At 49.1% G+C, this 13,966-nt stretch overlaps 1 protein-coding gene across 12 annotated transcripts in view; it reads right to left on the minus strand.

Annotated features, from left to right (window-relative positions):
• Positions 1 to 13,966, minus strand: part of RYR1 (ryanodine receptor 1) — a 224,394-nt gene that overhangs the window by 1,215 nt on the left and 209,213 nt on the right. For all 12 annotated transcript variants that reach the window (XM_083753557.1, XM_083753554.1, XM_083753553.1 and 9 more), the window contains 10 exons: positions 13,280 to 13,680; positions 11,970 to 12,012; positions 11,432 to 11,562; positions 11,182 to 11,242; positions 9,410 to 9,556; positions 8,591 to 8,725; positions 7,292 to 7,448; positions 7,117 to 7,181; positions 4,722 to 4,822; positions 2,569 to 2,620 (listed from right to left, as the gene is read on the minus strand). In XM_083753557.1, coding sequence (XP_083609683.1) covers positions 2,569 to 2,620; positions 4,722 to 4,822; positions 7,117 to 7,181; positions 7,292 to 7,448; positions 8,591 to 8,725; positions 9,410 to 9,556; positions 11,182 to 11,242; positions 11,432 to 11,562; positions 11,970 to 12,012; positions 13,280 to 13,680 — 1,293 coding nt within the window. The remainder of the gene's footprint in view (positions 1 to 2,568; positions 2,621 to 4,721; positions 4,823 to 7,116; positions 7,182 to 7,291; positions 7,449 to 8,590; positions 8,726 to 9,409; positions 9,557 to 11,181; positions 11,243 to 11,431; positions 11,563 to 11,969; positions 12,013 to 13,279; positions 13,681 to 13,966) is intronic.

Raw genomic sequence — 13,966 nt, forward strand, 5'->3', positions numbered from 1 at the left:
ATCGCCTTCTCAATCCGGCTCATGTTTTTACATGAGTAGAATGTGCCCGTTTACTTAAAATGCATCTCTGGGTGATTTGTGGGGCATAGGAATTTGTTCATTCCCCCCAAAAAAAATATAGTCTGGCCCCCCCACAAAGTCTGAGGAACAGTGTATCGGCCCACTGCTGAAAAAGTTTGCTGACCCCTGGACTAAGAGAAAGGGCAGCATCCCTGCTGGGGAAACAGCCAAAAACCAATGGGGAGGGGGGCTATTTAATAATAAATTATTATTATTAATAATACCCCACCCATCTGGCTGGGTTTCCCCAGCCACTATGGGTGGCTTCCAACAAAGTATTAAATTACAGTGGTCTGTTAAACATTAAAAGCTTCCCTAAACAGGGCTGCCTTCAGATGTCTTCTAAAACTCTGGTAGTTGTTCTTCTCTTTGACATCTGGTGGGAGGGCGTTCCACAGGGTGGGTGCCACCACCGAGAAGGCCCTCTGCCTGGTTCCCTGTAACTTGGCTTCTTGCAGTGAGGGAACCGCCAGAAGGCCCTTGGCACTGGACCTCAGTGTCCGGACAGAACGATGGAGGTGGAGACACTCTAACGAGGCCGTTTAGGGTTTTAAAGGTCAGCACCAACACTTTGAATTGTGCTCGGAAACTATTGCCCGCCTCCCGCTCATGTTTCGAAAGACATCTTCAGATGCATGTGGCCAGCAGCAGTAGGGAGGTTTAGGATGTGAAACTTCCATTTTTTTGCAAATATATTCAGGTCTTAAAAATATGTTTCTGGGTGCGAGGAATTTGAACCTGCCGTTATTTTTGTGATCAGACCATTTTTGGCTTGGAAAGTCTACGTTTGAAAAGCAGCATATAAACTTGTTTCGGAAAAAACGAAGAATTTTAATTTTACCTTCCGAACATGTCAGGTAATGCTAAATAATAATAATAATAATAATAATAATAATAATAATAATAATATGCAAGTACTTGGCAATCATTTTTAATGATTTCTGCGCAATTTCGCACACATTTAACCTACCACGCAAAAGTAAATTATATTAATTTAACCAAACTTATCTTTTGAATTCCCAAGTCACGTCACAGCTTTTTAGCACCCCTTGTTTTTGGAATGTGAAAAGGTGAAAGATTCAGCACGCCCTGCTTACTGCAGCTGCCTTTACAGTTTTTGGGTGCTGCCCCTGACATGGGACTAGGCCGGGTGGAGGGCAAAACTCTGCTCCCTCTTTCCCCATCTTGCCTCCAACGACCAGTTCTCCACCCCAAACCTCTTGCCTCTGGAACAGGCAACTGAGCTGCCTTAAGGAATGAATCATGTTTGGGTGGGTGGGTGTGGCCCAGAACTTCAGAGAGGCCCGCCATTCCCTTCTGGGCAACTTTCTGAAGGCTACATGCCAACAGTGGGTGGGGCCAGGGGCAAATGTGAACAGAGGGACAAATGGAAAACTTTTCTTCCTCTTGTACACCACGGTTTTCTACGCACGCTCACACTCCTCCCTGTTCTCCGCCGAGCAAGTAAGAGGCATGGTCAGAGTTCAAGGACAAAGTCCAGCAAGGCAAAAACACTGGGGGTCCACCCCAGTGAAGCCAGAAGAGGGGCGGAGGGAAGTTAATTCGGATAAGATATAGATTTAAAGGAGAATAATATTGTTAAGTCATTTTGGGCTCACAGCTGTCCATAGAGGCGCAGGTCAGTTCTGTGTCCAGGGCGCTGTCTACCAGCTCCATCTGGTACGCAGGATGAGACCCTACCTGCCCACAGACTGTCTTGCCTGAGTGGTGCATGCTCTGGTTATCTCCCGCTTGGACTACTGCAATGCACTCTATGTGGGGCTACCTTTGAAGGTGACCCAGAAACTACAACTAATCCAGAATGCGGCAGCTAGACTGGTGACTGGGAGTGGCTGCCAAGACCACATAACACCAGTCCTGAAAGACCTACATTGGCTCCCAGTAAGTTTCCGAGCACAATTCAAAGTGTTGGTGCTGACCTTTAAAGCCCTAAAAGGCCTCGGTCCTGTAAACCTGAAGGAGCGTCTCCACCCCCATCGTTCAGCCCAGACACTGAGATCCAGCACTGAGGGCCTTCTGGCGGTTCCCTCCCTGCGAGAAGTGAGGTTACAGGGAACCAGACAGAGGGCCTTCTCGGTAGTGGCACCCTCCCTGTGGAATGCCCTCCCTTCAGATGTCAAGGAAATAAGCAGCTATCTTTAAAAGACCTCTGAAGGCAGCCCTTTAATATTTAATGCTGTATTGTTTTTAACACTTGATTGGGAGCTGCCCAGAGTGGCTGGAGAAACTCAGCCAGATGGGCGGGGTATAAATAATAAAATAATAATAATTAATTATTATTATTATTATTATTATTATTATTATTATTATTAAGATATTTGGAAAAAAATAATAAAAATTGTTGGGAGAAACACTGGGGGTCCAAATAGGGTACTGAGGTCCAGAAAGAGAGGGCCTGGGTTCTCCCACCGACCCTTCCTTAAAGTGACATGTGCCTGTCACTTCTCCCCTACCTCCACTTCTGGTAAGATTAGGGCTTCCCCTCACCTGGCCGGTGTGCTCCGTTTCATCCTTGTTGATGAGATACATGAGGAAGAACCTGTAGAGGGAAGAGAGGCAGAAAGCAATGAGGTCAGAGGTGGGGCTACAGAGGTCTTCAAGCAGCCTTTTCTCAACCTTGGGTCCCCAAGTGTAGTTGGACTACAAATCCCACCATCCCTAGCTGCCAGGGCCAGTGGCCAGGGATGATGGGAGTTGTAGTCCAATGATGTCTGAGGATCCTGGTTGGAGAAAGGCTGCCTTTAGTCCATTGCTTTGGGGAAGTGGCAGGCCCTGTGCTAGGAAAAGAGCCCCCCAAATCTCTCTGTCCTTCCATGCCAGGAATGCAGGTTGAGTAAATCTTGGCTCCCAGCTGAGAGATCGGCAGCCCCTTCGCCATGCTTGCAGCTGCAGTGCCCGGGGAATGGGAAGCGTTTCCGGAGAGGCTGCTTCATGGCTGATAAGGGCTGCTGTTTGCATGCAAGACTTTTCTTGACCAGCACAGGGAAGGGGATGTTGACGGAAGGATAGTTTGTCAGTACGCTTCCTGTGATCCCAGTTTCAGCTTCCCTCACCCCTTGGCATGGTGTGACACCCGCCCCCATTCTGCTTGCCAAACAGACGTCCCTGGTTCTTCCCACGTGCGTTGTGCAAGTTCACGCAGGCGTAGCCATCACTTGATGACTGCAACGTCAAGGGATGTGTTGCACATACGGAATACCTGTGGCAGGTGGTTTCTGTACCATCTCAATCGCAACTCCTCTCTCTCTCTCTCTCTCTCTCTCTCTCCCCCTGTGTGTGTGTGTGTGTGTGTGTGTGTGTGTGGTCAGGGCATTCCATGAGACACACCTGCATGTGTGAATTCGCCCTTTAAAACAGCCCCCAGCCCCCCATGCTTATCACATTATGCCTGTCAAGGAGAACCAGAACTGCAGCTACTGAGCTTGGAGGGACCTCTGTCTCTGACTAGGGAGGCAAGAAGAAGAAGAAGAGGAGTTTGGATTTGATATCCCGCCTTTCGCTCCCCTTCAGGAGTCTCAAAGCGGCTAACATTCTCCTTTCCCTTCCTCACCCACAACAAACACTCTGTGAGGTGAGTGGGGCTGAGAGACTTCAAAGAAGTGTGACTGGCCCAATGTCACCCAGCAGCTGCATGTGGAGGAGCGGGGAAGCGAACCCGGTTCCCCAGATTACGAGTCTACCGCTCTTAACCACTACACCACACTGGCTCTCAAGAAGGCTTCATCCTCCATTGAACCCTCTGCTTATCAGCTGTAGCAAAACTTCCACTGCAGTTTATCTTATGCCAAAAACTATGTTATTTATCTTGTGGTGAAATTAGGCAATTTGTGAAACTGAAATAATAAATTGTGTTGCAATTGTGGAAGATAAGTATGCATGACTGCTAGTTTGTGCATAAAGGGGTAAAGGACCATAGAATTGTATCGCTAGATAGAAGCAGCTAGGTCAAATCCCTTCACCTCCAGAGAGGGAGGAAGTGAAACTTTTCTACTTCCTTTCTCTCTCTCTCTCTCTCTCTCTCTCTCTCTCTCTCCCTCCCTCCCTCCCTCCCTCCCTCCCTCCCTCCCTCCATTGAATTGAAAAAGATGTATGTGAGCTTGCTACCCAAGAATATTCTGCCTGTGTTTCTTCTTGCGGCTGCATGGAACGATGCATGTATCAGACCTATGAATCTGTAAGTAAAGCATTTAAAACTTACTTAGCAGTATGTGGTCTGTTCCATGTGAAATGGACAGAAAGAGGGGAGCGTTGCAAATGGGACAAGAAAGGTCTAAGAACTTATATTCCTACCACTTCTTTGTGCTGCTTATATTTGTGAGTTGAATACTCTGCTCCTGGGGCTCCCTGCATTTTGAATCCAGGCCCCCAGCTAATTCTTTTAGCTTTCCCCCCCCACTTGGGTCCACAGGGATTTTCTCCACAGTTATTCCACCCCATTAATTACAATGTGTAGGAAACTCAACACAAACAGGGCACGGGAAATGCAACCGATTGCACAATGTTTGTGGATCGAAGGCAACAACAACTAGCTCAGTGTCTGTTCTGGGATGAATCAGTGAACAGTGAAGAGAATTTTCCCTCCCGCTTCCAGTTTGGTTGGAATCCCCTGAACATTCCCGCTTCCCCAGCCAGCTGCTCACATGTAATTTGCCAAATTGTGCTCCTCCAGCGTGTGGGTCTCAAAGCCGTGCGGCGTCGTGTCAAAATAGTCACTGCCGATTCCACAGATGAAACATTTGGTCTGCCAGGATGGAAGCAACAGAGTGAGAAGACAGTTGAAGGCAAAGAGGGAGCTAGGGTCCTGTCTCTCCACAATGGGTCAAGCCAACCCCAACCCCAACTGCAGCCATAGAATCATAGAATCCGAGAGTTGGATGAACCCCCTGCAATCCAGGAATGTGCAACTGTCCCTTACGGGGATCAAACCTGTGACCTTGGTGTTATCAGCACCATGCTCTAACCCATGGCCAACTCTCAAGAGACTGCAATCTACTTTCAGAATTAAAAACTGGCAATCTACCCCTGTTTTTTTTTGGGGGGGGGGTTTCAGCTCAAAGCTGTTGAGTCTTTTTTAGGGAGGAGAATAGCCCTGTTTTTTAAGGGGTTAAAAAAAGGCTTTTTGAGGGGAGGAAGTTCCATTTTTGGGGAACAAAGGCAAGGGACAAAGGGGTAAAGCCACTCACAAAAAGATCACTATGGATCAAAACAGCAGCGCAGAGGGAGCTCCGTATACCCTTCCAGAGATCATACAACAGGGCGGGGCAGGACTCAGTTTTAGCCACACAAAGGAAAGGGAGCCAGAGATCGACTGTGATCTACCAAAACCTCGTGGGGGATCTACTAGTAGATCGCGATCCACCTGTTGGAGATCCCTGCTCTAACCCATGGGTAGGCAAACTAAGGCCCGGAGGCTGAATCCAGCCCAATCGCCTTCTAAATCTGGCCCGCGGATGGTCAGTGTGTTTTTACACGAGTAAAATGCGTCTTTTTATTTACAACGCATCTCTGGGTTATTTGTGGGGCCTGCCTGGTGTTTTTACATGAGTAGAATGTGTCCTTTTATTTAAAATGTATCTCTGGATTATTTGTGGGGCATAGGAATTCGTTCATTATTATTTTTCAAAATATAATCCGGCCCCCCACAAGGTCTGAGGGGCGGTGGACTGGCCCCCTGCTGAAAAAGATTGCTGACCCCTGCTCTAACCAGCTGAGCTGTCCTTCTATGTTTCCATGCATCAAATCCCTCCCTCCCGCAGTGTGAAGATTATCAGGAGTCCCCAGAGTTGACCATGTTTGTGTTCCCTCCCAGGGCATGCCTCATGCCCCTCCTTTTCTTTTCTTTTTTTCTTTTTAAATAATATTTATTGAAGTTTCGAAAAGGTTACAAAAATATAAAAGAGAAAAAAAAAACAAAAAAACAAAAAACAAAATACACACAAAAAGAAATAAAAGTAATATAAAAACAATTTAAAAAAACAACAATTTAAAAAAAATTATCCTTTCCATATCTTAACTTTCATTTACTTGTTTCCCTGACCCCCTCACACCTCCCTTTTTTGTATTCTAGTTCAATTAGTAATTTCAGCAAATCCTTTCCATTTTTTCTTTTATCTTGATAATTCATCTTAATATATTATAACTTTGCATTTTCACCTAAGAACACTCGATTTTCAATTAAATAATTTATCTTAAAAACCTAACCTGTTAATTAACTCAGCAAGTCCTTCCATCTTTCTCTACTATATTCTGTCATTCAATTTGCCTTAATTTAAAATAAATTAAGTTAAAATAAATTAAGGCATGCCCCTCCTTTTCGCCTTTTGCTAAAAAGAAAAGGCATTTTACTTTTGGAGATATATGCAGTTTATATACAGTGGTACCTCGGGTTAAGTACTTAATTCGTTCCGGAGGTCTGTTCTTAACCTGAAACTGTTCTTAACCTGAAGCACATACTTTAGCTAATGGGGCCTCCTGCTGCCGCCGCGCTGCCGCAGCACGATTTCTGTTCTTATCCTGAAGCAAAGTTCTTAACCCAAGGTACTATTTCTGGGTTAGCGGATTCTGTAACCTGAAGCATATGTAAGCCGAGGTACCACTGTACTTATGTAAAGTATATTTTTGTCGGCTTTCGGAGGCGGCGCCATCGGCAATGGCGGAATCCCTCTGAATTGGAGGGAGAAGCTCCGCAGAAATCGGGTCTTACCGCTGCAGCGAAGCAGGGACCCTTCCGAAAACCGCAGGCGAGTGAAGCCTGCGACCGTGGGACTCGGCGGGCACCCTTTGCGCCCCCCCCATTTTGCAAAGGAACTCCGCAAAGACCTCCGGAGTGAGACGGGGTGTTTGGCGCGTATATTTTTGTCATGGCTGTTTGGCGTGGATTCCCTAGTCCCTCCCCACAAAACACCTGGTCACGGGCCAGGGAGCCTTCCTGATAGACAACCTTCTCTGTGATAACTTTCTGATTGAAGTCACCGGCTCGCCCCCCCCCCCCCCATGGCTGGGAATTGGAGGAGAGGAAGGAGGAAACCAGCTTACCTCCATGTCCTCCTTCACCTGCTCCTGCTGGTCTCTCAGCTCCCCAAAGGCGTCAATGATCAAACCTGGTGGACAGGAAGTCAGAAAGGTAGGAAGGCAGAGTTCAGGAACCCTGGCGCAGACTCCGCCCCACAGCCCCATGGGAGATAATAACCATGACCCGCAAGGGACCTACCTTGGATGATGGCCAGCAGGATGACGATGACAAAGAAGAAGAAGGTGATGTCGAAGATGACGCGGTAAAGCTCGTACTCGTCACCTGCCGGGTCCTCGATCTCGTCACCGATGCCCCCGCCAGCGCGCACCCCCACGTACATATGAAACAGGTAACACTGTGGAGGAGAGAAGAGGGAGGGAGAGGCTCAGGGGGCGTTGCATACACAAGGCTTCAGCATCACTGCTTTCACATATAATTTATTATTAAATTTTCTGTTTTACAATTTAAAGCACTCATTTAAACATCCTTAAAACACCCTTCTTCTCTTTCCATGGTTCATTTTACATATCATAAATCCCTGCATATTTTACAGAAACTATACCATTCAGCACTCCATTATAACATCCTTCATAACTTATTTACATTGTTGAATTTATCTTAATAAAGCGTTTTCAGCCGTACACTGTTATTTCCCATATATTTCATAAATGGTTTCCAATCTTCTCTAAACCTATGTTCTTGTTGTTCTCTATGTTAAGTCTGCAAGCTGCGCATATTCTGTCAACTTAAGCTGCCACACTTCTTTGGTTAGGACCTCGCTCGTTTTCCATTTTGGGGCTAACAGAACATGGCTTTTTTGACACCTGGGGATTTTAGTTTGAATTATCTCCAACAGAAAAGACTGGTTTTTTTGAGAAAGTGCTTTTAAACACCCCCCCCCAATTCATTATGGATCATTTCCCAATACTCTTTTACCCTTTTACAAGTCCACCACATATGAAAGAATGTTCCCTAAGAGGCATCATTTCTGACCGTGTCATCTTGGCAACCTGGGAAACTATATTACATTTTCCTCTCTCCTGGGTACTAATGGAGGAGTCGTCCCATATGAATCTGCCCCCTCCCGATCTGGCATTTCCATAAAGACTTGAACCCCCAGGATCTGTTTCTTAAACATTAAGAACTGGCCCCTCCCCACTTGGGGACAGTGGCAGTCTGACGTTCACCCTGCTCTTGGAACAAGAGATGTGTGGACACTGAGACGCTCTTCGCACCCTCCGCTTGAGCTTCCCTGAACATTCCTGCCCTCCCAAATTTTGCCGGTTTTAGGAAAAAGTCGGCGGCGTCTGTTGGGAGTCAAAATGGTTCTCCTATTGTATCAGCAGCCTGCTGCACCTTCTTGACCAGAAGTAATGGCAGAGCCCAGGGAACGTGGACGGTCGCCGTAGGCAGCAAAGCCGCTTTCCAACAGATTTAAGCCCGGGGGGGGGGGGGACAAAGCCAAAAAAGCATGGGGAGCCTCTGTCCTTGTCTTACCGTCATCATGTCGTCACATTTCATGTCAGGCTCATCTTCGTCCTCACTCTTGTTGTAGAACTTGCGAAAAAAGTTGAAGGCGACCACGGTGTAGAGGTAGACGACCACTGCCAGGAGCCCCACCGTCATTAGCAGCTGGGGGAGAAAGAGGTCACATGTGTGAAAGGAGGTCCGTTATCATGCAGCAAATGCTGCCCCGGATGTCATACTGGTTGGACACAGAGGAATTGGGGGGAGGAACCAGATGGGGGACCCCCAAGGGAAGAAGGCTCAGAGCCCAGGGAGTGGTGGTGGGGGAAGGATGAGTGGTCAGAGGGAGAAGAGGGAGCAGACTGGGGGGTGGAGGTGTCGGAAGCGGAAGAGGCAACAGGGCTTAGTGAGCGGGACGAAGCAGTGGCAGAGAGCAGTCCAGAAGTAGAGGCAGAAGTGGAGGCTGGAGAGGAGGGAGGGGCAAGAAGCAGACGTGAGTGAGGCTGTTGAAGAAGTCAGGGAGTCTCCCTCTCCTGCCACGATCAGCTCTTCTCCCCGCTACTCTCCCAGAACCAGGAGAGGCATGAATTGCGAGCAAAGGCAGGTACACAGGTGCAGTCTCAGATTGCTTGGGAAGGACTCAGGTGAGGAGGAGACTTAGGTAGCTGTGGGGAATGACTTTCAGTCTTAATGGTTGTGTAATTGGCTTTCCCAGATGTGAAACCCTAATTTAGGCATTACACAGTATATAAATGAATAACAGTGAAGAAGGTGAAGGTGTGGGAGGGGTGTATACCATGAGCCAGGGTGGCCCCCACATTTGATCTACGCGCCCCACAGCCCCGCTACCTGTTTGCCGTTGTGGGTGACGGACGAGAGGATGGTCCTTAGGGTCTTGACGCCCATGGCGATGTCCAGGAGGTGGGAGGCGAAGAAGAAGTTGTTGTAGTGGCCGAGAACGGACATCACCATGTACCAGAAGAGGTACAGGAAGGACTGCAGGGGGGAAAGATATGGATGGGTTGAGACAGAGGCATGATGGAGAGCGAGGGCACAGTGGGATGCCCACATTGGGAGAAAGGGATGGAAGGTTTTGATGCCGTCCTCTCAGCTTAGCAGATGCAGGGCTGCAGCATCAGATGGCTCCCAGCCCAGGGGCCACCCCACCTACTCTACTGCCAGTTCACAAGGCAAAAGATGATCACAGATGAGTACCACCCACTAAGAATAGGGCCTGGAAGGATGCCCCACTGAAGGTGGAATTTGGCATGTGTTCTCCCCACTTGCTGATTTCCGACCTGAAAACCTACCGCTGACCAGGACTTTACTTGGTTGGGTGGGGGGTATTGTTTTTGTTCGTTACAATGGTACACATTTTTGTGTTTTTATATTGTAAACTGCCCTGTGATCTTCGGATGAAGGATCATAAACAAACAAACAAACGGTCGATCCTGCCCAGCCAAATACACGTGCAGAACTCCACAACATCGGTATCTGAGTCAACTAATTCATTAGTTTTATTCTGATTCAGTTATTCTGGTTTTCAAGCAATTTAGACATCCGGGCACTTTTTGTTTTTACAGAAAGAAATGGGCAGTAGATGCAGGGGCGGAGGAAGGGGGTGCGTTGGGGGCGGGTGGCCCCGGGTGTCACCACTGAGGGGAGTGACAAAATGGCAGGCAGCACTCACCATGGGGCCTGCAGTGCGCCCAAGCCACGCATCTCTCCTGGGAGTGACAAAGTGGCTTGGGTGCCCTCAAGCTCCACGCTGCCCCAAACGGTCCACTCAAAGCCTCCCCCTCAGCTGTAGGGCCTGCCCCGCCCCGCCCCTGTGGGTGGCTGGCCACACCCTCACAGGCGGCTGGCCACGCCCCTTGGTGCAGGGCATGCACGCCACTCCAGGCACCCAATCAGCTTTCTCCACTGCTGAGTAGATGAGCGCAGGATAGAGAAGCGTATGCAGCCTTTTCGTTGCAAATATGAGGTCTAGAATCTCTGCTTCTGTCTTTCTAGGGGATAACTATGATTCTCTGGTGGGACGCGGGTGGCGCTGTGGGTTAAACCACAGAGCCTAGGACTTACCAATCGGAAGGTTGGCGGTTTGAATCCACGCAACAGGGAGAGCTCCCGTTGCTCAGTCCCTGCTCCTGCCAACCCAGCAGTTTGAAAGCATGTCAAAGTGCAAGTAGATAAATAGGTACCGCTCCGGCAGGAAGGTAAACAGCGTTTCTGTGCGCTGCTCTGGTTCACCAGAAGTGGCTTAGCCATGCTGGCCACATGAGCTGGAAGCTGTACGCCGGCTCCCTCGGCCAATAAAGCGAGATGAGCGCCACAACCCCACAGTCGGTCACAACTGGACCTAATGGTCAGGGGTCCCCTTTACCTATGATTCTCTGGGCACTGAATTATGTTGAACTGTCTTAGAAAACATGTAGAGATTTGGAATTCCCCTAGCAGGTGAAGCCCTCGCATCTCCCCCATCTTACAGTGGGGATTGTGCTGGTCTGAATGGCCTCCCTCCCCTTTAGCCAGTGTTTGCCAGGCTGTGGCACCAATTGGCATAAATATTGAACAGTTGAACCTCCTGCCCCCCAGCCCTCTAGCTGCATCTTCTCACTCACGTTGTCAGTGAAGATCACTCCGAATTTCCAGACCTTGTACTTGATGTCAATAGAGGTAATCCTAGCAGAAGAGAAAGGGAGGATAAGGAGGAACACAAGTGTGCATGTAAATTCATACGTTCTGTTTTGTTGCGTGCATCCCAAAGGGTCCGTCCACACTTCCCCTTGTCCCACGCTTAGGAAGCATAGGCCCAAGCAGCTTCGCCTTTGCCCCACCCGCCCCACTGCCAGCTCTGCCCACCCTCCTCACCATGTTATGAGAGATGTGTCTGGCTCAGTTTTTTTCTCGTTCTGCGCTGTGATTTCCAGACTGGCCAGATCTATTCCCAGCAGTTCTGCAATTCTCTCTCGCCCGTAGATGTCACCGTATTTGTTTAGCACCTGGAGGATGGGGGGAAGGGATGTGGTTAAGAAAAGATGAGCTCTCTGGAAAATATTTGTGATGAACAGACAACGCTAGTTGGATTTAAAGAGGCTTTGTGAATGAGAAAGGGTATTGTAAAAGGGAAAAGGAGCTGTAAAGATTTATAAACTGGCAATATAATTATAAAGGAAATGCGGAACAAATATAAAAGTATGAGGATTGCGGGGGGAGCGGATGGAAGTCAAAAAAACTGTAATATGTGGAATATGACTGTGTTTAAATAATTTGTAAAAGAAAAAATTTCTTTAAAAAAATCAATAAAAAAGAAAGAAAGAAAATATGAGCTCTCCATCTTGTTAACCACCCCTGCCTTAGATCAGGAGAGCCCGAGGCCTAGCCTAGACAATGATGGAAGATATCTCACCTTTCTCTTGATGAATTTGTCCCAGTAGTTGCTTGGGAATGACCTGGCAAGGGGAGAGAAAGGGGGGGGGGACCCATTAAGAATACCATTCATTCCTCCTGCTCCAATGAAGGCTCCCTGACCTGCCAGGGCCATTTCTCTCCCTCCCTCCCACCGCAAAACCCACTTCTCCCCAAAAGCCCTTCCACCTGATCCTCTTCACTCAGCCAATCTTCTTCCCCTCCCCACTGTTTGACTGGCAACCCTGGACCTTCCTCCTCGCTCATCAGCATCCTGTCTGTTTGGTACAGACTCTCAGCCTTCCAACCTGCTGCGTCCGCTCAAAGGCCTGCTCAGCCCAGCTTTCTGTTTCTGTGAGTGGTCAGCTTAAGTAGGAAGCTCTCAAGCATGGGCACAATGGCTGGCCTTCCCCTGCTCTTATCCACAGCGCCCTCTCCGAACAAGGCGGCTTCCATTACGCTATCATGGCATAAGAGCCATCAACAGGCAATATCCCTCCATGAGTTTTTGCCTGGCCCCTTTTCTCCTCTGCAAACGCGTTTGGCCACCGCCGCATCTTGGGATGGCAAATAAATAAATAAATATTTTATTATTTATACCCTGCCCATCTGGCTGGGTTTCCGCAGCCACTCTGGGCATCTCCCGACAGAATATTAAAAGCACAATAAAACATCAAACATTAAAAACTTCCCTAAACAGGGCTGCCTTCAGATGTCTTCTAAAAGTCAGATAGTTATTTACAGTGGTACCTCGGGTTACATACGCTTCAGGTTACAGACTCCGCTAACCCAGAAATAGTACCTCGGGTTAAGAACTTTGCATCAGGATGAGAACAGAAATCGTGCAGCAGCGGCAGCAGGAGGCCCCATTAGCTAAAGTAGTGCTTCAGGTTAAGAACAGTTTCAGGTTAAGAATGGACCTCCGGAACGAATTAAGTACTTAACCCAAGGTACCACTGTATTTCCTTGACATTTGAAGGAAAGGCATTCCACAGGCAGGGTGCCACTGCCGAGAAGGCCCTCTGCCTGGTTCCCTGTAACCTCACTTCTCGCAGGGAGGGAACTGCCAGAAGGCCCTCGGCGCTGGACCTCAGTGTCCGAGCTGAATGACAGGTGCACTGTGCCAAGCGGAGCTGGCCTGTCCTGAACCTCCTTGCCAGTTGGTTTTGCCCTATTGCCCCGAGGAGGGTTTAGCCCAGCTGCACTCTGGGAAGCCCTCTCCCCTCTTTCTGAACCTTTAGGAGGCGGGGCTGTTGCCCAGAGGGGGAGGAGCCACCGCTTAGCCCCTCCCCTCCCCACAGATGGACTCACGGAGCATTGAGCACCAGGCGGTCCCACTGCCCCTTGATGTCGTCGTCCTCCGGCTGCTCCGTGATGTAGAGGCCATCAAACTCCAGCTTCCGCGCCAGCTCCTTTTCGCGCTTGAAGATGACCAGCGGCACCTTCAGGCAGTTGTAGCCGATGATGCAGAGGAAGGCCACCAGCGTGTGGAAGATGGCCAGGAACTGTAAGGCTGGCTGCATGTAGCCCGTGCTTTCCTCCAGGAAGAAGTAGACCACGCTGTCTTCATCGTCCTCATCCCCGTTGCCGTTCCCGTCCCCGCCGTCGTCGTCCCCGCCACCAAAGCCAGAGCCGCCTCCAGAGCCAGACTCCAGATCCCCATCGAACCCAGAGCCCTCAAACTCCTCCTCTCCGGGAGGGGTGTCGGAAACCTGGGAATGGCGAGAGAGGAGGAGGAGGTTGGGATGGAAAGTTGCAACCCTTGAGCCCGGAAGGTTTCGGTCTTACAGCTTAGCCACCAGGTCAGGGCTGGGGGACCTCTCTTCAGCCTGAAGGTCATGTTCCCTTCTGGGTCCACCTTCCAGTGGTGGGCAGGGTCAGAGGCAAAAGTTGGTGGAGCAAAGGATGCGAGCTTTGCCTTCATGCGACAGGCTAGTTTCTGCACACATTGTCAAATGCCCCTCTCTGGCACTGTGATGGCCTGGGATTCGGACTCGG

This window comes from Podarcis gaigeae (genome assembly GCF_964106915.1).
Source record: "Podarcis gaigeae genome assembly, chromosome: 8".
NCBI lineage: Eukaryota > Metazoa > Chordata > Lepidosauria > Squamata > Lacertidae > Podarcis > Podarcis gaigeae.